Here is a 24251-nt window from a genome sequence, read left to right as displayed (position 1 = left end):
AACCGAACTTTAAGGACCTCAAGAACCCTTAGGGCCTGAGGTGAGGGGCACCTCCCTTTGGGAACGTCTTTCCTGTCAGAGAACACACTCGGAATGGTGTCCGTGAAAGTGTTGGGGCTGGTTTAGGTTCGTATTACATGTGCATCAAGTTTCCTCTATCTCCAACTACTCAGTACTGGTAGTAGTTTAGAAAACCTCAACGGTGCCGTGTGTGTGTGTGTGTGTGTGTGTGTGTGTGTGTGTGTACACGTGAGCGCGCGCGCGTGTTTTTCAAGGCATAAACCAGCCAGGGGTGAATCAATTGTAGTTATTATTTTTCTGTTACCTCTTTTCCCCTTGATACTCAAAATATAGCTACTACTGCTTCTAATTAAAAACAGAAAATGAAGAAAACTACTAGTATTCCCTACAGCACGGCGCTTCCACCTTCCCTCACCTGCGGGGAAGGGCCAGCGCACCGCCCCAACACGCCGCTCGCCGGCGCCCGAGCGCAACCCGTGGGCCACCAGGCCGAGGGGCGGGGCCGCGCGGCGTGCTGACGTCAGAGAGGGCCGCGACGCCGGCGGGTCCGCGGTGCTGCTTGCGGCGGCGGGTCTGTGAGCGGAGCCGGGCCTGGGCAGTGGCGGCGCCTTAGGACCTCGCGCACGGTCCGCGGGCTCCGGGGCGGGGGCTCCAGAGGCGAAGCCCCCTCCCCGGGGAGGCGGGGCCTGGGCGAGATCCCGAGGCGCGAGCGGCGGCGGCCGGGAACCATGCATCAGAAGCTGCTGAAGAGCGCACATTACATCGAGCTGGGCAGCTACCAGTACTGGCCGGTCCTGGTGCCCCGCGGTATTCGCCTCTACACCTTCGAGCAGATCCCGGTGTCGCTCAAGGACAACCCGTATATCACCGACGGCTACCGGGCCTACCTGCCCTCCAGGCTGTGTATCAAAAGGTACAGTGTGATCCCCTCCTCTCACCTACACCCTTTTTGTTTAGTCTCTTCGCTGCTTTCCCGGCTTTGCTCCGTGCCCAGCATTTCTTCGCCACCCCATTCTGTCATCTCTTTTCTGCCTCCTCCTCTCCCCTCCAACCCTGTCGGGATATTTTATACAAGGAGTAATAATGATAGTAACAGTGATCATAATTGCCAACTCTCTGTGGCGCTTCGCTGTTTACAGAGTGCTTTTACATCCTTGATTTCATTTGGTGCTCATTGGGATACATGTTGGAAGCGACCACACTGACAATGGCTGAGCCGTTATTTGCCCTATGTATACCTAAGCTTTGTTTCACTTTAGAGCAGCCCTGTGGAAATTCAGATGGTTTGAGGCCAGCTAAAATACTTGTATAATAGGAAACAAGTTCACATTGCCATACGTATATATTTAGAAAGCCCTAATTCGCTCATTAAGCAAACACTTATGGAACCCCTGCTAGAAACTAGACATTGTAGCAGATCCTTCAGAAAACAGGAGATGTAGCTCTTGTTCTCACCAGGCTACTAAGGTCTAGTCTGGGTTACATACATTAAAGAGATAATTACACTATTACATAATAGCCATTGTGGAAAATGCTGTATAGGAAAAGCACTGTAGCAAAGAGAGCTCTAATGGGGCTCCAGTAGAGGACCTTAGAAGCATTTCTAAGAAAGCAATTTGTCATTCCAAACCTTTAAAATCAGTTTCCCTTGAAAGCCTGAAAAGAATCTGAAAAATTGCTGTTCTAGTTTTTAGAATACCTTTCTGTCAAAATTCTCTGTGTGTACTAAAATATAGAATCCCAACTGTAGTTACAGATGAGCTCCAGATCATTGTAGTGGCAAGCCCCAGTGCTGGAATGTGGGCTCTTGAACAGCTCAAGCAGCTACCACAGTTTGATTCTTGATCTTTCCAGCATGGTCATTCTCCATCCTTATTTCCTTTTGTCCTGCCTTGAAAGTGTTTTTTGTGACTCACAGTCACAAGGTGACATCATTGTCCAGCCCTTTAGCTTGAATGGATGGCTAACAGGACTTCATATTGTGAATCCTAATTATTATTTCACTTCTCAGTGCCTCTTGTGCATGAGTGATTACATGAGAAATTAGCGCTGAACCCTGCTTAGGATGTGGAGTTCTATGAAGATAGGGCAGGCAGTGAACTGTCTTAAAACGTTTTAAACCCATCTGGCATTTGTCCTCAGTATTTTGATGTTTAGAACCCAAATCTCATGGAGGGGAAATGAAGTATAAAACATTAGATCTTGTGCTGTTGAGTCAGAAAAACTTGAGTATCTCAAACCACCAATTAATAGCTGTGGGACTTTGTGCAAAAGGTAAAATCACTTTGCCTTATTTTCTCTACTTGTAAAATGAGGGTAATAAAAATATCTGATTTAGGGGGTAATAGAAATTAGATGTGATTATATATGTAAAATGCTACACAGGGTCTGGTACCTAGGAAGCACTCAGTAGATGGTGATATTGTCATCTGTGATTTTGAACAGATAAAGGTAATGAAGATGATTATTGATTTTGAAGTAGCGTATGGGGGTGCTTAATTTTTCATGTAATAATAGTAGATCCTCTATTGGGGATATTCTTCTAAATGTTCTTCCCACCAGCTTGATCTTTTCCAGGTTTATCCTTTTGCCCTTTTTCTTTCAGCTTTCAAGAGTGACCAGGACATATTTTGGATATAAGAAGAGGTTTTATATATCCTAGCAGTTCTGCTAATATTCTTTTAGTTGGGAGGAACATGGAAAAACCGTGTCTAGTTAATCGAGGTATACTGGGTTTTACAAAATTAAAAAATTCTTAAGAAAAAAGCAGAGTGTAGTATTGATTATCAAAACAGTACTGTAAATTAGATGTTTTCTAAATCATTCCTTCATTCCCTCCCCAAGTAGTCTTTAAAGTAGATGCTGTTCTAGATAAAGTCTAAGAATAAATTTTCACTTTATTCTTGATTATCATTTGATAGTTTGAGACCTTGCAGTGCTTATCACTTATAACAATGGAAAAGTTAAGAAGAGCCAAGGTAACTGTTGCAAATTCAGTAAGAGTGATACATTAATGCTTACTAATAAGAATTTCTGGACCAGTGACCATCGAGACCTCACTTAAGCAGAAAGATAATATTTTGCTAGAGCAATGCAAAGAATATTTTAATCTTTAGTCATTATATCACCTCCCTGTAAATCAGATGAGTTTTGTCTATATCTGAAGATCCATTTCACGAAACTAAGGAAGGAGCTAGAAGGAAGTTGCAGCAGTCTGTAATCCAGTTCCTTGGTTTCATAGATGAAGAAACTGAAGCCCAGAAATTTTAAAGTGACTTGTTCATGATTGCAGAGCTAATTTGTGGCTGGGATGGGAAGGAAACAATGAGCCTTTTGACTTCTGTAGGAAGGGTACCTTTTCCACCATCATGTACCTAAAACCAGACAGTTATCAAGACATTTTCAAAGAACACAAATAGTATGCATATTTTGAGTAAACTCCTATTGTTCCTGAAAAGGATAAATACATGTTATCTGGAAACTAGTCTGGTTTCAAATCATCTATAGCAGAGTTGTTCCAGCAACTTCTTCAGGAACCTTTCCAATGGCTCAGTTTGTATTTATTCTGCTTCTCTAGGTCTATTTAACTTTGTATTTGTATTTAATGAGTATTTAGAAAGGTTTTGTTGTTGTTGTTGTTTTGTTGCAGTTTTTTTTTTTTTGGGGGGGGGGCTAGGGATTAAACCCAGGGCTTTGTGCATATGAGGCAAGCACTCTACCAACTGAGCTACATCCCCAGCCCTTAAAAAGGTATCAGCTTTTCAGATACTGTTCTTTTAAAAAATTTTTATTTTATTTAGTTATGCATGACAGTAGAAAGTATTTTGACACATCAAACATAGATGGAGTATAACTTCTCATTTTTGTGGTGGTGCATGGTGTGTAGTTACACTGGTCATGTATTCATATATGAACATAGGAAAGTTATCTGATTCATTCTACTGTCTTTCCTATTCCATCTCCCTCCCTTCCATTTATTCATTCTCCTTTTGTCTAATCTGCTGAACTCCTTCTCTCCACCCTCCCTTATTGTGAGTTAGCATCTGCATATCAAAGAACATTCAGTCTTTGGTTTTCAGATACTGATGATTGAAAGTCAGTGTTCTAGCTAAATTTTGAGTAAAGTCCTAAACTAACAATAGGAGTTTACTCAAAATATGCATACTATTTGTGTTCTTTGAAAATGTTTTATCTGCAAACTCATATCTATAGACATTAGTGAATGATGGGAGCAAGGCACTCTGCTTAGAAAAAATGGTGTCTTGTAGATGAATGGAGAGATGTATGGTACAGGTCGTCAGGGAGCTGATAGGCTGAGGAATTTACATGTGAATCACTGTAATGGAAGTAAATTGTAACTATGATAATAGAGTTAAGCACCAAAATCAAACAAACAAACAAAAACTGTTAAGATGCTAGGATTGGTGGAAATTTGGAAAAACTTAAAGACTAATTAAATGACATATCAAATTTTAAATGGTACAGATGGGGTTAAGGCCTTAAAGTAGCAATTATTAGGTAACTCCCCCAAATTTTCCCTGACCTTTGAGTGCTGACAGTTAAGTGAGCCAGTATGAATCTGAGCTGCATGTTTGTTTACTTTCCAGTTTGTTTATTTTATCTAATGAGACGGTAAACATCTGGAGTCATTTGCTGGGTTTCTTTCTCTTCTTCACCCTGGGAATATATGATATGACATCTGTGTTACCTTCGGCAAGTGCATCCAGAGAAGATTTTGTAATTTGTTCTATTTGTCTTTTCTGCTTCCAGGTAAGTCACTTCACAAACACTGTTACTTGTGAAGAGAACTTTCATCAGGCAGGCTTATGCATGTGGCTCACCACTTGCTTTGAAGAGCTCCCAAAATGGCGAATGGGTCAGCTTATTTTCTTTCATAAAATGAACACCAAAAAAGCCTGTTATTATCATGTATTTGTATGTTATGGGAGTATATTTGAAATTCACTGTTTCAAAGATTGAAAAAAAATTGTTTCTCTCCTCTTTATCATTTTAGACATCTCTGCTGTAAGACTATGAATGTCTTATTGTACTCTTACTATCAGATTGAGTGGATCACTAATGTCAACTCAAAACCTGTTTGGGAAAATTTCTTAACTTTTTCATATTTGTAATATACCTGTGATTTTTCATACCTTTACTTTTCATTCTGCTTTTATTTTACTGTCTTGTTTTTCTGGTATTGGTCTTATGTTCTGTTGCTTTAATTTTAATTTCCTTTGATCCTTTTATACTTGCCTGATTTCAGATACTTTCAGTTTCTGTTCCTCTCTGCCTCTCATATTAATTCAATTGCACTTGCATTTGTTTTCAAGGATTTATAAAAATGCCTTTAAAAATTACATTCAGTAGATTTTTTCAAACAGATCATTTTAAAGCAGGAAACAAATATGGGCTATAGTCCTATTGGCATTTTAAATTTTTAAAAAATACAGAGAATACCAAAAAACATGAAAATTTAAAAAAAAATCATCCCCTTTCATCCTGACAAAAGCAGACAGGACTTTCTACAGTTAACCTGTTGCTGCTATCTGAGAGGTGAACCTGTAAGTCAACTGTCCGAATTTTTTATAGCATGTCATTATATTCCAGACTTCATCATCAGAAATACTCCCCCTTTTTTTCTAATTGCAGTTTCTAGAACAAATTTCTTTGAGGAAACAAGTACTCATTATTTTTGTATGATTAAAAATCAATTTTAAAAAAATATTTTTTTAAATTATACTCTTTCTGAGGTTTAGTTTTTGTCCTGATTAGATTCAAAATACCTCTGGGGATCCATTTCCAGTTTCATAATGGAAATGAGTCAAATTCTTTATAGCTAACATTTTAAAATTTAAGTTAACATAATTAAGGTGCTCTTAATGATTACAAATAAGTATAAAATGGTTTGTAATCTACAGTTAGTTGTATAAATATCATCTACTTTGAGAATCCCTTGTGTTTCCTTCTACTCCAGGCCTGTCCTTTATCCCTTCACCACCTTCCACACCTGATATTAGTTAAGAGAATACATATTAATTTCCATTTTGGCCTGAGAAAACAATATATTGTAAAACTAAAAGGGTTAAATAACTGTAACAACTGCCCAAGAAAAGATAGACTCAAAGTATTATAGTAACTTGCCTAGGATTATTCAGATGGAAGTCAGTAAAATCATGTTCTAACTGCTACTGCATATATCTATTACATGGTGTACAACCTGCTTAAGAAAAATGAACACATCTTCCCTACAAGAAGAGCACTTTTTTTAAAATTATAAAATTTTAATTAACTTGTTCACCCGAGTTTTTCGGGTTTGTCGGATCAGCAGGCAGCATAGTAAACCATAAATCTGTTCATGAATATTGACTTACATTTAATTTTTAAAAGACATGACTTTTTTTTTCTCACCTCTATTCACTCTTTTTGCGCAGTGCTTTCTTCCCAACTAGATTTGTAGAGTACATTTTGAGTAGTAGAATGTAATTCAGGATTTGGAAGTTTTCCACAGATACTTTTTATTTTGGAGAAGAGTGGAATCTGAGAATGCCTTTCCCCAAATTCAGTTCATTTATATTCAGTTCAACAAATATTTGCTGAATGCCTCCTTTATACTTCTAGGCCCTATACTAGGTAGTGGTGATGCAATGCTGAGCAGAGAACCAACATGTTATAAGACCATGGCACTCATGCAGAAGGAGTGCAGAAAGAAAGTAAGGCAGGGCATTAAGCAGAATAAATACTATGTAAAAGCCCAAAAGCAAGAGACAGTTTAGCACTTCCTGGGCTTGCAGATGTTAGTCTTTATGTTTGAATCCTGGAAGAACCAAAAAAGGTAAGGGTAGGAAAGATGTGCAGGAAGAAGCCAGATCATGAGGTACTTTGTTATCAAGCCAATGAGCTTAGATGTACTGCCCCCACTGTCAGTGGCCTAGTATAGGCTCTTGTTCCCAGGGTTATTTCTGTAATCTCCCACCTCAGCCTATCTAGTCCTCATCTTGTAAGGGGGCACTTAAAATCTTCAGTAGTATTATTGAACACTATAATTGTATGCCTTTGGTATCCCATAGAAACTTTCTGTGATAACTGAAACATACCCACTTTGCCAATTTTTTTTTTTTAAAGGAACTCTTGACAATAACATATTCCTTTTAAAATAGGGCACATTAAACATCGGCTAACTTTTTAAAAACTTGTGATATCTATTAACATTACTTCCCTCCCCCTTTGATGCATAGTTTTCCTCTTTTACTTTCTTTGCGACAATTGAATGAGCTTTATTATTGTTTCTTATTTTTCCTATATGTATATATTTACATAGAAATTCAAGCAAACAAAAAAGCCTGTGGAAGAAAGTAAAAGTTACACTTGACATTTTGGTTAAAATTCATCCATACATTTGTGTATGCATTTCTTCTACTTGACAGCTACCTACTGCTTGCTCATCTACATGTCTACCTAATTCCATGCCTAGATTATCTCTGCTTCCTGATTTGTATCCAATTCTTGTATCATTCTACACTATGACAATGAGATTTTTCCCTATCAATGAGAATACACACCACAAGCCTAATCTTAGAAAACTATCAACCTTTAAAGTTATGTTTAATTGGGATAGTAAACTCTGCTTGGTAACTTAGTAGCCAAAAAACCATAGACCAGTAAGGATTTTAGACAGTAGATGAAGAAATGAAATTGTGACTAAGTATAATGTTTATTGTCCCATTTTCTGCATACACACCCCCATTGACTTAGTACAGGCTCTTTTGTTATTGCTCTCTGAGGTAACCTCTGCCCTTTGCCTCTCTAATATACACCATGTAAGAGGGGACATATAAAATCTTCTAAAGTATCACCTGTTCCATAATTTTGAAGTTGAAACTCCTTGATGTGTAGGACTTGTCATAATCATGAATGAATAAAGACAGGGCATTCTTTAATGGTTCTGTATTTTTCATTATGTTATTTTTCTTTGTGGACCCCCAATAAACCTGTGCATGTCTTCTTGTATGTTCCTGATGAGTATCAGCTGAACTCTAGCTTCTTCTACAGGGGTGATAGTTCTTCTGTAATTCACCTTTCCTCCCTCTTGTTCCACCCCACAATGCACATATACACTCACAAACACCCTCCTCAATTTTCTAATTATGGTTTGCTGACTTTTCCTATATAACTTCTTATAGCACTACTTCTTTACTTGTTTCTAAAAAATCTTTTCAAGAATAGAGGTTTTATCTTTATAATCATCAAGCCATGATTTATTATATTTGGGGACAATAAAGCCATGTTTACCTTAGAATTTAAAAGTAAACTTTATACAGTGCATCTTTTATGCCATGAAGTTTTAAGTAAAAAAAAAAAAAAAAAAAAAAAAAAAGCAAGTTGCAGAACAGAACATATAGTGTGAGTCCATTTGATTAATTTTTTAAAGTGTATATTTATCTTGTATTTGCAGGCTTTTTTCCCTTTTGGGGGATGGGAGGGTAGATGTTGGGTATTGACCTAAGGACCTTGAGCATGCTAGGCAAGTGCTTTAAAACTGAGCTACATCCCCAGGCTGCAGACTTCTATTCACAGTTTTTGGGCATATATATTGAAAATAAGTGGAAGGATATATAACAAATGTTATCAGTGGCTACGTTTGGGGAATAAATTGAGTGGGAAGGGCTTATATTTTTTACATTGTACAGTTCTATATTCTTTGATTTTCTTAAGGACACATATTGCTTCTTTAAACTCATTCTTTAAACTTATGCATAGATCAAAATACCCTCATGTGATATTTTTAAAAACATTTGTATTGTGTAATTTCCCTACTTCTGTTTATAATTGTTATATAAAAAGTTGTTCATAATTTTTATATAAAATAGCTATCATTTTAAATTTCCTTTTTTGTGATTCTTATCCCCATTTTACACATGAGGGAATTGGGGTTTAGAGAAAAGACATGTCTTGCCCTACTGTAAGCACAGAGCTAGAATCCAAGGCAAGATGTATTTGACTTGAAAGCCTACACTGTCTTAAAAGCCTGCACTTTGGGGGGGGGGGCGAGGGTACAAGGGATTGAACCCAGGGGTGTGTTACCACTGAGCTACAGAGCTACATACCCAGCTCCTTTTATTTTTTATTTTGAGACAGGGTTTCACTAAATTGCTTAGGGCCTTGCTAAGTTGATAAAGCTGAAAGCCTGTATCCTTAACCAATTCCCTGAATATCATGCATGAATTACTTTAGTTTATTTTTGTTTCATTTTGTTAAGATTTCTTTTTATTTTCCATAGGTCTGTATGCTTTGCTCTGTGGGATATCATCTTTTTTCTTGTCATCGGTCAGAAAAAACCTGTCGAAGATGGATGGCATTAGATTATGCAGGAATTTCTATTGGAATACTGGGCTGCTATGTCTCAGGAGTATTTTATGCATTTTATTGTAATAATGTAAGTAGCTTAAAACATTTCACATTCTACTTTTCATGTAGGTCTCAGGTTTTCTTGCAGTGGTTCCTTTGAATTTCTGAATAAGTAACTACTTACAGAATAAACAGAAGAGTCTTGTGTAGGCATAAACTTATTTTTCAAAAGGCACCTGTGGTCTCTAACATCTATTACTAGGTCCACACTTATTTCACTCCTTTTCCACTGGAAAAATATATATTTGAAGTTATCTCTGAAGCTTAATGTACACATTGAATTATTAATTATATTCATATGGGTATATGGTTACTTATATATGCACATTGCATATCTTTAATTTTTGTGTTTATAGAATTGAAGTTAAATAAAGTTAGCTTTTGATAAAATAATGAAGTTGGTTTCCACTTTCCATTTCCCTCCATACTTTATTTCTCATTCACTGAAAAAAAGAAAAGATATATCTGTACATGTCTTGATGCATGTTCTTCTGTAAGAAATATGTTTTCCTTTCTCAGTCCTCTATTGCATAGTAGACCTAAAAACAGACCCCATGTGTTGTGAGGGTCTTTAACAACTATAAGATATGTCTGTTCCAAGTTCTGGACCAACTCTGGTTTCTGTCCCTAAGGTCCTAAAACTCAGTTTTGTCTTATGCAAAGCAATATTTGCAAAACTGTTCAGATAGTATAGCACCTATCCTAAAAATGTTGCCAAGCCAAACCTTAAAAGAATATAACCTCTAACCCATCACCTGCCCAAAGGCAAACTGAGCCGGGAGCTCACCACATCTCAAACTCTCCCATTCAGAAAGTCCCCACTGACTCTACTCTTTTTCTTTCTTGTTCCTATCATATTCTTTGATTTTTTTTTCTTTTGTCCTTTTTGTTACCTGCTTTTCAGCAGAAGATTACACTTCTCCCTCAAGAGCAATATGTTTACAGGGTAGTTTTAGTCCTTTTCACAAGGAATAGAGACTGGCCTTCCCAAGGCACCCTCCACGCATGGTGCTCTAAGCTGTGGCTTATTGAGAAAGATTGGCTGCAGGACAGAATTCCTCTTACTCTTTGGGATTCTTAAATCTGTATGATGGCAGAGCAAACTATCAACATATTTAGTATATAAAACTAGTAAAGGGAAAAGTCATATATTAGGTTTGAATAAAAGAGCATTAATAATTGCATCCATTTAAACACATTTAAACATGAGCCACAGGCTAGGAATGTAGCTCAATGCACAAATCTCCCTGGGTTTGATCCCCAGCACCAAATAAAATAAAATGAAATAAAAAATCTTTAAATGTGAGCTTTTTGTTTTTTAGGCCTAATGACTTTGGGAGATAAGCATATAATTTTTTTTTTTATTGGTTGTTCAAAACATTACATAAGCATATAATTAAATATATATTCAATTAACCTTGCAAATTGATTTTAGTAGTAAACTCTGTTCATATCTGCCCAGTTTTCATAACTTAATCATTTTGCATGAAACTGCATACCTTAAGAGAGGAAGCATGCTGATAACTAAAATGCATCATTTTAATTGTTTGCTTATCTCATTCTATATTTCTCTGAAACTGTTTTCTATTGACTTCCTAAACATTAAAGTGGGACACATCAAAAAAGCTAGAAAAAGGGCTGGGGATGTGGCTCAAGCGGTAGCGCGCTCTCCTGGCATGCGTGCGGCCCGGGTTCGATCCTCAGCACCACATACAAACAAAGATGTTGTGTCCGCTGAGAACTAAAAAATAAATATTAAAAAAAAATTCTCTCTCACTCTCTCTTTAAAAAAAAAAAAGAAAAGAAAAAAAGAAAAGCTAAAAAAGAGAGCTACTAGAGCTAACATAGTCCATGATCATATAAAGGAAAAATTGCTTCTTTCTGGTTTCTTATCGTTTCCAAATACTCAGTTGCTTTAGTGGCTCTTTACCTTTTAAGGAACACAGGCTGCTTTCAGAATGAGACAGAAAATTATGGACCATCAATCCAGGAGAAGGTGTATTTGGGTACACATCTAAAGAAACAATCCAAAATTGTGAATCAGGAGGTGTATAACCCTACAGAGATCCCTGGAACCAAGTTAAGAACTCACATCCTATATGATGCTAGCTTTTTGAGTTTCACTTCCAGCTTTCAATGTTCACTTAAATACTTAAATGTCCCATAAATCTTTCAAACTTAATGTATTTTAAAGTGAACCTATTTTCATGTTCCTCATCATATATGCCCCAAACCTGGAACATCTTTGTTCATTTCCTTTATCAATGGAAGCCACTGTTGGCCTTTCAGGATAGAAAGGGTGGAGCCTTCCATGGCTGCTCTCTCACATATCTAGTTAGCCATTAAGACCTTAAGTGTATTTCAGAAATGCTTCCTCAGCCTGGTGCTCGAATCTTCATTCTTCAACAGAATTCATTTCTTTTTGAATAAACCTCTAATGTCTGTTTAGAAGGCTCCCTATCATTTCTTTGTTTTCTACACTCACGTCATTTGAAAAAATGACCCTGTCATCCCATTCTTAAAGAACTCTGCTATTCCTGAATGACATGGTAAAGCCCAAAATCTGTAGCCTGACTTTGCTGCCTTTCAGCCTCCTCCAAATTTCCCTGCTGCACTTGCTGCTCCTTTTCTTTGAGAGCTGCTCCTTCCCATATAATATTAGTTTAGATGTTGCCTCCATTGTGAAGCATTTTTATCCCAGGTAACATTGCTCTCTTTTCAGTGGTTCTACAACTTTGTTTGAAACTCAGTTATAATATTTATCATTGAATTATGATCATTTGTTTACATTTGCCCCTCCCAGAGTCTATGTGCTCATCCACTGGGAGAGTCTGTGTCATAGTCTGCTACATTTCTATAGGACTTCTAATCATGCCTAGCATGGTAATAGGTACTCAGGAAATCTTTTGTAGGAATAAATGCAGTCTCAGTAGCTCACTTGAGAATTTGATTTGTCATCCTATGAAACTTAATAGTTGTTTGGTATATGCATTTTTTTAAGAAAGATAAATAATCCTGTTTGATATTGAAAGTACCAAGTAGTTTGGAATGTGTTAAATATAAGCCAAAATTACTCTTTGCCTTCACTATTGTTAATAGCAGAATTAAAATTTGATTTTGTTTCATTTCAGTACTGGCGTCAAGTATACTTGATCACAGTGCTTGCCATGATCCTGGCAGTGTTCTTTGCTCAGATTCATCCCAATTACCTCACACAGCAATGGCAGAGGCTCCGTTCTATCATCTTTTGTTCTGTTTCGGGATATGGAGTAATCCCTACTCTTCACTGGGTTTGGCTCAATGGAGGAATTGGAGCTCCTATTGTACAGGTACGTTAAGTGTCATCAGTATTTGTCCTCATTTTTTTAATTTTCAATTTTATTTTGGGGAAAGTAATATAATCAGTAGTGGGTGAGTTTGTGTCATTTGAGAGCATATTTTTAATTATATGCTGACACCATAATTTTCACTGCTATATAAATAAGCATATCATTCAAAAGCATATATAAAGTCTGATTAGTATTTTTTTTCCTGAATGTCTATGAAGTAACACATTCTTATTTCTCTTTCTCTTACCTTTAGTGTGTAAAATATCCAAGTCCTTATCTGTGGAGGACTTCAAAGTTTCTAGCTTTGTCTGCTGGATCAGTGATAATGCCAGTAGTAACCAAAGTATAGAAGCAGGAACACTTGATATTTTTGGTGGGGGAAAGAGGAGTTAGAAAGGATTTTTTTTTTTGTTGAACCTGTTGAATTTGAGGTATCTATAGGATATGAAGGTAGACACAGGGTCTGGAATTTAGGCCAAGTTTGAGACTAGGGATAAAGATTTGGAAATTATCATTGAATTGGTTGCTGGAGTCAAAGAAGCATATTCAACTCACCAAGGGCAATATTTTGCAAAATAAAAGAAGAGCTATTGATATCAGGTATTATAGAATATAGTTAATATGCATTAGAAAGAACCTCAGTGAAGACTCAACATTCTTGAGATTATGATTAGAAATAAGACTTACATTCTTAGAGATACATATAAAAATGCCAAGTATGTGCTACAGAATAAAACCAAAATTTTCTTACATGAGCACATATACCAAGAAAGCTGTCAGAATGCTGGGAACAGTAGTGGACACCTACAGTCCGGGCCAGCTGGAGGTGGGGATGAGGCAGGAGGATCACAAGTTAAAGGCCAACCTCACAACTTAGTGAAATCCTCAGCAATGTAACAAGACCCTGTCTCAAAATAAAAAAAATAAAAAGGATATAACTCAGTGTTAAAGTACTGCTGGATTCAATCCCCAGTACCAAAAGGAAAAAGAAAAAAAAAAGAAAATGAAGCTGGCAGAAATCATATATATTTTTTGCATTGAGGCCTTTAGTCTGGAATGTGGGATTTTAAAAGCAGGCTTTTTTCAAAAGAATCCATTATTAGTAAGGATCATGCATTAATAGAAGAGGAAAAACTATTATTAGTAGGCTTACATTCACTTACATGAAGTTGGCAACAGTATAGTGGGAAGCACTTGGATATACACTGAAAACAAAGAATATTCTATGACAGTGAACAAGTGATTTAATCTGGTTCATTTGAGGACAAGGGTGATGCTTTCTTCATAAGATTAGGAAACTGTAAGAACAGTGAGATAGTAATGATGAGGGATATAAATGATCCTCTCTGTGGGAAAACATTTTCTGAGAGTTTTGATACCTTAAAAATAAGAAAATAGAATAGGAAGCTGCCACTGTAAATTTAGTTCCAACAAATGGATAACTTTTGTTAATATAGAAGTAATTAAAATTTGGATGTGGTGAACACATCCTTTTAAGCTTATAATAATAATTAAAAAAAGACCTATTAATTCAATGGATATTAAAGAAATGGGAAAAAATGAGAAATTTTTTCATGTTTAAAAGTTTAAAATTGAAATATGAAATAGGAAGACAATGGTTATTAAAGATGAATTCTAATATGATCATGGATCATTCCAGTGAGAAAACAAAGGGAAACTTTCAGAAAATTCTCTAATAAGCTTTAATATTTAAAAGCTGTAGAGGTTGTTACAAAAGGTGAAAAGTTCCAGAAGGGATAATCCTAAGAGGCGGGGTGAAGTTGTATTTTCTAGAAAGTCTTGAGAAATCTGAAGTTAATTAATCTGAGGAATCTGGTAATTCTCATGTATGTATTTGAATTAGGAAGAGAGAGAACTTGTTTTTATTCCTCAAATGGATTTTTGGTAAGTTTGTTTTATAATCAGAATTAAGAACAATATGTATAAGTTATAGCTGGCTATTTTCTCAAGGCCAGGAAAACTTATTTTTATGTTTGTTCTTTTTAGCAATATATGACAGTAGAATGTATTTTGATATATTATGCATGCATGGAGTTTAACTTATTCTAATTAGGATCCCATTATTGTGGTTATACATGATGTGGAGTTACAGTGGTCTTGTACTCACATATGAACATAGCAAAGTTATGTTGGATTCATTCTACTGTCAATCCTATTCCCATACTCTCTCCTGCCCTTAATTTCCCTAATTCAATGACTTCTATTCTCCCCCCACATTATTGTGTGTTAACCTTCTGCATATCAGAGAGAACAATGGGCCTTTGGTTTGGGGGGCTTGGCTTATTTCACTTAGTGTAATAGTCTCCATTTCCATCCATTCACTAGCAAATGCCATAATTTCATTCTTCTTTATGGCTGAGTAAAATTCCCTTGAGTATATATACCACATTTTCTTTATCTATTCATCTGCTGAAGGGCACCTAGGTTGGTTTCATAGCTTAGCTATTGTGAATTGAGCTGCTATAAACATTGATGTTGCTGCATCACTGTAGTGTGCTGATTTTAAGTCCTTTGGGGTATATGCCAAAGAGTGGGATAACTGGGTCAGATGGTGGTTCCATTCCAAGTTTTCTGAGGAATCTCCATACTGCTTTCCAGAGTGGTTGCACCAATTTGCAATCCCACCAGCAATGTATGAGTGAACCTTTCCTTCCACATCCTCACCTACATTTATTGTTACTTGTTTTCTTGATAATTGCCATTGTGCCTGGAGTGAGATGAAATCTCAGTTTGGTTTTAATTTGCATTTCTCTAATTGCTAGAGAAGAATGTTGAACATTTCTTCTTCTTCTTCTTTTTTTTTTTTTTTTTTTTTGATCATTTGTATTTATTTTTCTGTGAAGTGCCTGCTTAATTTCTTTGCCCACTTATTGATTGGATCATTTGGTTTTTTGTTTTGTTTTTTTGGTTGTTGTTTGTTTTGGTGTTAAGTTTTTGGAGTTTTTTATGTATCTTTGAGATTAATGCTCTATTTGAGGGGCAGGTAGCAAAGCTTCTCTCCCATTCTGTAGGCTCTGTCTTCATGGTCTTGATTGTTTTCTTTGCATGAAGAAACTTTTTAGTTTGATACAATTCCATTTATTGATTCTTGGTTTTACTTCTTGCACTTTAGGCGTCTTGTTGAAGAATTCAGTTCCTAAGCCAAAATGATGGAGAGTTGGGCCTACATTTCCTTCTCGTAGGTACAGGGTCTCTGGTCTAATGCCTAGATCCTTGATCCATATTGAGTTGAGTTTTGTGCAGGGTGAGCTAAGGGTTCAGTTTCATTTTGCTACATATGGATTTCCAGTTTTTCCAGCACTATCTGTTGAAGAGGCTCTGTTTTTCCCTAATGTGTGTTCATGTGCCTTTGTCTAGCATGAGATAATATTTTTGTGGGTTTATCTCTGTGTCTTCTATTCTGTTCCATTGGGCTTCATGTCTGTTTTGGCAATACTATGCTGTTTTTGTTACTATAGCTCTATAGAATAATTTAAGATCTGGTATTATGGTACATCCTGCTTCATTTTCTCAGTAAGGATTGCTTTGGCTATTCTGGGCCTCTAGTTTTTCCAAATGAATTTTGTGACTGCTCTTTCTATTTCTATGAAGAACATTATTGGAATTTTAATAGGGATTGCATTATATCAGTATAGCACTTTTGATATGGCCATTTTGACAATATTAATTCTGCTTATCAAAGAACATGGGAGAGCTGTTCATCTTCTAAGGTCTTCTTCAATTTCTTTCTTTAATATTCTGTACTTTTCATTGTAGAGGTCTCTCATTTCTTTTGTTAGATTGAGTTCCAAGTTTTTTTTTTTTTTTTTGAGCTTCTGTGAATGGGATGGTTTTCCTTATTTCTCTTTCAGCTAATTCATCATTGGTGATTAGTAAGGCAATTGATTTATCAGTGTTAATTATGTATCCTGCTTCTTTGCCATATTCATTTATGAGTTCTGGAAATTTTCTGGTGGAGTTTTTATTTTTGGGGGGGGTCTTTTAAATACAGAATCATGTCATCAGCAGATAGGGATAGTTTGAACTCTTCTTTCACTATTTGTATCCCTTTAATTTCTTCCTTTTGCCTAATTGCTCTGGCTAGAGTTTCAAGGACTGTGCTGAATAGAATTGGTGAAAGAGGACAGCCTGTCTTGTTCCAGTTCTTAGAGGAATGCTTTCAATTTTTCTCCAGGAAAACTTTTCTAATAGAGCATCAGCAGTAAGATAGAGTGTTTGATGTCCAAGAGAACCATTTTTTTCTGTGATATTGGAAGATTTTTGTCTTGGACCAAGCTGTGTAGATCATTTCTGATTATAAGTCACTAGTCAGTAGTCTCTTGGCTTACTCATTTGATAATGAGTAAGCCAAGAGACTACTCCATTCCCGTATGTATCCAACCCAGATGCATACATTGTAGAGGATTCAGACACACTAGCAGCATAAAGCCCTCACTCTTTTAGTAGCCTAACCTTTAGGGCATTCACTGTGCTTCATTTCTGTGGACTTCTTCCTGAAGAATGAAAATCAGGCTTATTATTGGAGATTTATCTGTAGAACAATTCAGATTGAACAGTCTTAAATTCTACCATCATATTCATAATAAATTGAGACTTCAGTAAAGTAGAAAGATCTGTGAAAAAAAAAAAAAACAACAACATGTTTTACTTTTCAGGATTTTGCACCTCGCGTAATTGTGATGTATGTGATTGCTCTTCTTGCTTTCCTATTCTACATCTCCAAAGTTCCAGAGCGGTACTTTCCAGGTGGGTGTTCTTTCACAGAGGTTTTGCAGCTTTATTCTTAAGTATAAGCTTTAAGTAAATGCTTCACAGAATCAAAACTTAGATTTATTTCTCAGCATTTTTGATTATAGAGTAATTCTTCTATTCCTTAATGTTATGTAAAGCCCTACCTTTCAAAGGGCTTTCACATGCTCTTTCTCAGAGTATGAGTTGAATCCAATAAGTGGTGAGGGTCATAAAACAATAGTCCCCCCTTATCTGTGATTTTACTTTCTGCTTCCTGTTATCCAGAGCTAAGAAGAATAATAAAATTGATGAGTCTGTTTGTCCCCAAGATAGTTATAAGCCAGTCACTTAAGAAAAGGATAGTTTTCTACATTCTTCAGTCCAAAGAAAAGTATTTCTGATGGAAAATAACAGAGAGGACACTAGGTGGAGTGATTATTCTCCAAAATATGTATTTGTTTTGACACTGTATCTCTGGAGTCAGATTGCCTGGAAATACTATATCAGCTGCATGAGCTAAATAACTTAAACTTTTGCAGCTCTAGTTTCTTTATATGAAACACAGGGATAATACTTATTTGGGGTTCTTGTCAGGATTAGATGAGAAAATGAACATAAAACAGCACAGTTCCTAACTTGGTCTTCAAAGTGAGATATGTAGTTTAATGAAAGGCAAAATGATGCAAATCCAGGTAAGCCTTAGCTTGACTCAAGAACAACTTTTATGTAGTACATAAAACAGTGTTTTCTTTTTCTTTTTTAATTTGGAAGACAGAAAACAAGGATTTGTTTAAATCCAAACTGCAAACTCAATGCTCCTTCTTCCTAGGTTAGGAATCTCTTCCACAGTGAATTAAAGACGGGAAGGAGAAAATGTGAAAAACCCTGGAATAGAGAATGAATCCACCACAGATTCTCAGGCATTCTTCTGTACTTGATTTTTCACCCTGAGGTTTGAATAGGAATGGGAATACTAAGAGCCTGAGTGTGTACACATCAGGCTGTGGGAACATTACTAGGATATGCTCCTGAATTGAAGATCAACTATCTTCCAGGCAGGGCCAGAATTTTCCTCAGAAAACAGATTCTGGTAAAATATATTTTTTAATAACTTTGTTAATGATTCTTTTAAAAAATTCTGTTCCTGATCACAGACAAGTAGAAGATCGAGCCATAAATTTTTTTTTACAGTATGTGATTCTGGCTATAGTGTTTTTAGACCTTAAAATATCAATGTCCAGGTTTTAGAATTGTCTAATATAGAAAACCTACAAAAGATCAAATGTTCTGTAACTTAACTTTTATCCAAGATGAGCTTGATATAAAATGTGCCCCTTGAAGTTGAATGTGTGGTTTAGTGCAGGTATGTGAAAGCAGTAGAAATATGGAGACCATAAACACTACAGGCTTTACAGGTGAAAGTGATAGTCTCAGGGATAAGTACCTTCTTTCATGTATGAGAGAACTGTGAGGAAGTGTAGCTGGTGAATAATGGGATATTTAAAAAAAATTAAGCCTAAAAATTTAAATTCAGCTCACATTAAATTTTTTAAATACATAAACACCACAGTGGTATTTGATGGGCCCAAGATGTCCAAGGTATCATGAATGGAATTTAATAGATCCCTTGTACTACTGTTTACCATTACAAGATAACCAGTTTTCTTTTCAAATTCCCTGTATTTGCTTTTTGTTTGTTTGTTTGTTTGTTTCTTTGGTACTGGGGATTGAACCCAGGGGTACTTTACCACTGAGTCACATCCCCAGCCATTTTTATTTTTTATTTTGAGTCAGGTTCTCACTAAGTTGCTTGGACTGAATTTGGTTTTTAAAACTGAATCTGTTTTAAAAGAAGCTTCTTTAGGAGTCAAGAAGTCGGTGCCCTACCCCACCCCCAAAAAAAAGAAAAGAAAAAAAAAAGCCAAGAACCTATATAGAAAGAATCCTGTTGACTTACACTTTAATATTAATGTTCTGCACTAATTATTATTCTTGGTAAGACAAAAATAAGAAGAGGTTGGAGAATAGTTACATTACAGGACCGTAGACTCACTAAGAGAAAGTTTACACTTGTTTTTATAGCTGTTCTTCTGTTTTACACCAGGAAAGATCAAGAAGCTTTCCACATTTTAATTATTAATCTCCATGGAATTTAATATTTAGCCATAAAAAGAAATTAAATTGTTTTCTGAAATTGTATGTGAACTAATCAACCTTAGTTAATTAACCCATTACTACCACAGAATTTTGCACATTATTCCATTAGAGTATTAAGATTCGGGACTGAGGTTTCTCCTTGCATACATGCATAAAATAAAGAAGTGCTTCTAGCAGGTTCATATCTAAACACAACAGTGCATTTCCTAGCAGGTTCATATCTAAACACAACAGTGCATTTCCTACTCACAGATTCATACCTAAATTACTCGCTGATTTGTAATCCTCATTTCTTCAGTTTTTTTTTTCCCCCATTACACCAGATAGGAATTGAGACATGGGAGGTAAAAGGTCAAATTCCTGAAAATTACAAGTTAGATTTTGAAAATACATTGTGAATATCATTTCTAAAAATTACTTGTGTTCTTGATAAAACCTTAAAATTAGACCCAAATATGTGTTCATCCTTTAAAAAAAAAAAAAAAAAAAAAAAAAAACTTGGATCTCCAGGCACTGAGGCTAACAAAAATGTTCTGCTGCTAAGCCATATTTCCAAGCCTGAAGATTAGAAAATTCTTTTTTTTTTAAATATTTTTTTAGTTGTCAGTTATTTATTTTTATGTGGTACTGAGAATCAAACCCAGTGCCTCACACATGCTAGGCAAGCACTCTACCACTGAGCCACAACCCAGCCCCAGAAACTTATTTTCTTTTAATATCAAAATAGTACAATCAGTATTAATTTCTTTCTACCTTCCTTCTAGGACAACTAAACTACCTCGGATCTAGCCACCAAATATGGCATATCCTTGCAGTAGTGATGTTATATTGGTGGCATCAGTCAACAGTATATGTCATGCAGTACAGACATAGCAAGCCTTGTCCTGACTATGTTTCACATTTGTGAAGAATTCAGGTATGGCCACCTGGTGAATTCAGTTGTTAAGCAATATAAAATGGGGACTTGTATACCCCACTATTTCTAAGGTTCCCTTTCATCTTTTTCTTTTTCTTCTTGTTTAAGGTATCATGGGTAATGCTTTATAAAAATGGAAAAATATACCTAGGCATCTGTAGTAATAACTGCTTTGTAGACCCTTAAAACTACTAATTTGCTGCTTATATAGAAAATGAGAATTAGTTGGCGATCATAACAAATAATCTGAATGGTAACAATGAATGTGAAACTATTGTAGAAACAGGATTCAGTTTACTTGACACCAGCTTAATTTCCTTAGGAAGGGCTCATCTCCATTTGAAATGGAGTCATCCTGTGTGATTACTTTAATAGAAGATATTTTCGTTAAATCATCAAATTTAAGTGCCTAATCAAGGTGAGGTTTGTTACAGCCTATGTTTAATACAAGCTAAGATAGTGATTTTGAGTAATCATAGCCTTTAAATACATGGTTTGTGAAAATCTGGCACTTAAAATATTATTTCCTTTAGCCACAGGTTCTCTCCTTAGAAACATTAGGAATTTTCAGTTCGTCAGAACAAGAATTCTTCTTTAGGGGAGGTATTAAGAAGAGGAACATGCAATGTTACTTTTTATCAAAGAAGAATCACATTAGAAACTAAGGACGTGATTAAGTAACAAATGCCATGATCTAATAATCAAATCATTACTCAAGCCTTTTAATTCCAGAGTTTATTTAATTCCATATCATAATTGAATTCTTGATTATAGAAGATTTTGATCCCAAAATTCTAAAAGAAATTTGATGATGAGGACTCCCAGCTATATGGGTGCTACTTTCAAGGCCATAAGATTTACATGGCCCTGATTTGACCCTGAACTGAACCTTAAGCCTTAGAATAAAGTCATGCTGATGCCCCACTTGATGAGGACTGTGCTTTAGTCTTCACCTTATGTGTAAGTTAACATTGCATTGATAAAATGTTTATATTCACCATCTAAAATTTGGACTTGAAGCTGGATGCAGCAGTGCATGTCTGTAATCCTAACAACTCGAGAGAGGCTGACGCAGGTGGATCACAAGTTTGAGACCAACCTAAGCAATTTAGCAAGGTCCTAAGCAACTTAGTGAGACCCCTGTATCAAAATAAAAAATAAAAAGAACAGGGGATATAGATATAGCTCACTGGTAGAGTGCCCCTGGGTTCAATCCCCAATACCAAAAAAATTAAAAATGAATACAATTTGGACTTGAAGCATTAAATTTGTCATTGTTTATACTTAAAAAAATAGTTTTACTAATACAGTCGTTGCCGTTCGTTCATTGATCATTTCATATGCATAAATTAAATCTCTTAAAGCAGACATTCATAAAAAATTGTTGTTAGACTATAAATTATTACCAACATTTCTTAATGAGTTGACAAACTGTTTTAAATATTGGTATGTTTTCAAGATAGAACTGACTGGATATCTAAAAAAATGTTCATTGATGTTGAATCTTATTCCCAATATGCCTTTTGTACATTCAGTATTAGAAAAGTTACTTTAATGTGCCTCAGTTTATCCATCTGTAAAATGTTGTTCCTTTCCAGTGTAGTGAGTTTGGAATATACATTTTCCATGTTGGTATCTCAGCAAGGAGAATTTTCTTCTAGTGGGCCCAGTAAGGGCATGCTATATCATACTCATTATTATGGTGGAATGCTATTATGAAAATGGCTATAGTATCTCATAGACCACAGTGTGATTTATATACTAAGTAATAGGAGATTTTGGTGTAAATAGGACATATTTCCCCTAAAACATCCTTTATTGGCTTACATAATACTACTGCTTCTAAATTGACATTTCATCCAAATGAAGTACCCTAAGTAGTTATCATCAAGTTAAAAATGAAGGGAAAGTCCAGTTATTTTAGGTGTGGAATCATTTTTTTCCAATAAAATATTCTAAAAAATAGCCTTTTAAGTTTAATTTTTTAAAAAATTCCCATCTTATATAGTGTATGAATTATGTAATACTTGCCACCCAAACTGATACATTAAAAAAGAGCATATTTTGTTTTTAAATGATTATTTCTTTGAATTTAAAGGGCATACAGGTCTATAGGAAGAATTATTCCTTATTAATACTTAAGTGTTTTCTGAAAATGTTAAATATTGTAAGAAAGCTATCTTCTGATTTTTATCTTTACTATGATGTATTTATTGTAAAGGAATATTCACATGAATGTGGGTTGCTGTCAACTATAAATACTTATGTATGTCAGCATTTACTGACCACCTACTATGTGCACAGTACTACTGGTAAAATGTTTTAAGACACTGTTAACATTAAAGAATATTTAAAAGTTGCCTAGAAATCTGAGCCTTGTAATAATGTATATATGTTATTTTTTGTTATTAGTTAATTAAAAGTATAATTTCCAGCTACAATACTAAAAAAGACTACTTTTAATTTTTACCTATGTGTAAATTATAAAAAGCTCTTTATCTAGACTTTACAAGTATATTTTAAAATTATTTTTAGCTTTTTTTTTAAGTTACCATAGCAATTTTTATAGTTTAGTTAACTCATTTAAGAAAGTTATCTTTCTCTATAAAGCCATTTTCAAATAGCAAGATAGTGCCGGTTTATTTTTGTTTATTACTCTGAGTGCAATTCTGTAAGCTGCATGGTAAAATATGTATTATGTAAATAAACTGGGTTTACTAAATATATTAAGTGCTGCTTGTCATTCTTTTTAATACATAACAGCTTTAAAAATCATATTTTAGAATCAGGAATGAAGAAACAGGGAATATCTTGTCACATCACATGGCATCCCACCTGGACAGAGTGTACGATTTGAAGATTGTGGTTGACTGGCATAAAGCTGTACAGCTCTCCATTTGGCAGGTACCTACTAGAGATATACTTTGCCCTGTACTAACCGTCAAGGGGCAAAGCTTGCATTTCTACATTCCTGCCAGTTGCTGAATAGGTCCATATCCACCCCAAATCATCATTCTTAGTTAATTCCATTCCTGCCAAAGAAGTGTGTAAAGAATCAGCTCAGCTATTAGAAGAGAGGCAGAAGTATCTTTTATCTGCATTATCACAATAATCATGTTTATACTGAAGAGAGGTATAGATGTTCTTGAATACTGAGCTCCCCTGAAATTTGATACCATACTTCTGTACAGTAGTAAGGTAATGATCAAGAATTGAAACTGCCTTAAAAGAACACTTTTTGAAGGGAGATAGAAATAGTATGGCCCACTTATGAAAAGTGAACCTCTGTATACTCACATGCCTGAAACGAACAGCCACAAAAGCCTTCATCTTGCTCTACAAATGTAGGATTAAACACTACCTAGCATGCATGTGCTCTCAGTTGTGCCAGCCATGTTTTTATCATGTAACAAATACAATTTCAAGAATTCAAACTTTTAATATGAGAATATTAACTACATATGAAGCTTAAGCTCGGCTTCCTGAAAAAGGAATTATTCAAACCAAACAGTTCAAGTTGCACCATAAGGGGTTAACTATAACAATTTGAACAGTGATACATACAAACTTTTAAATATAACTTTCTCTTCATTTGTGATACTATGGTGTTTTGCATTATTAAGAAGATACAAAAGCCCTTTTTTTTCCACATAACTTGAAATGAATGT

General features: G+C 35.5%; 1 protein-coding gene across 4 annotated transcripts; it reads left to right on the top strand.

Moving 5' to 3' along the window:
• The first annotated feature begins 549 nt into the window (after positions 1 to 549).
• Positions 550 to 23384, top strand: PAQR3 (progestin and adipoQ receptor family member 3). Of its 4 annotated transcripts, XM_081304264.1 has the most exons (7): positions 550 to 934; positions 4629 to 4791; positions 9302 to 9457; positions 12561 to 12758; positions 17435 to 17525; positions 20432 to 20583; positions 23367 to 23384. In XM_081304264.1, exons 1-6 carry the CDS (start codon positions 750 to 752, stop codon positions 20572 to 20574), a joined length of 936 nt encoding a protein of 311 aa, XP_081160390.1. In that variant the 5' UTR covers positions 550 to 749; the 3' UTR covers positions 20575 to 20583; positions 23367 to 23384. The 4 variants fall into 4 exon arrangements, with proteins under 4 accessions (XP_081160390.1, XP_081160389.1, XP_081160391.1 ...); XM_081304263.1 differs by lacking the exon at positions 23367 to 23384 and having other exon boundaries at positions 20432 to 22561; XM_081304265.1 differs by lacking the exons at positions 20432 to 20583; positions 23367 to 23384 and adding an exon at positions 18340 to 20407.
• Positions 23385 to 24251: the final 867 nt, after the last annotated feature.

This window comes from Spermophilus citellus (assembly GCF_964194105.1).
Source record: "Spermophilus citellus genome assembly, chromosome: 8".
NCBI lineage: Eukaryota > Metazoa > Chordata > Mammalia > Rodentia > Sciuridae > Spermophilus > Spermophilus citellus.
Note: the sequence above shows the minus strand (reverse complement) of the source record. Positions and strands in the feature narration are given on the sequence as shown.

What these genes read in the sequence shown, in the direction of transcription:
- PAQR3 (XM_081304264.1), top strand. Translation starts at nt 750, where the DNA reads ATGCATCAGAAGCTGCTGAAGAGCGCACATTACATCGAGCTGGGCAGC. An exon ending in TTGGAGCTCCTATTGTACAG is followed by an intron (nt 12,759 to 17,434) that starts GTACGTTAAGTG and finishes TTTACTTTTCAG; the next exon opens with GATTTTGCACCTCGCGTAAT. An exon ending in TCCAGAGCGGTACTTTCCAG is followed by an intron (nt 17,526 to 20,431) that starts GTGGGTGTTCTT and finishes CCTTCCTTCTAG; the next exon opens with GACAACTAAACTACCTCGGA.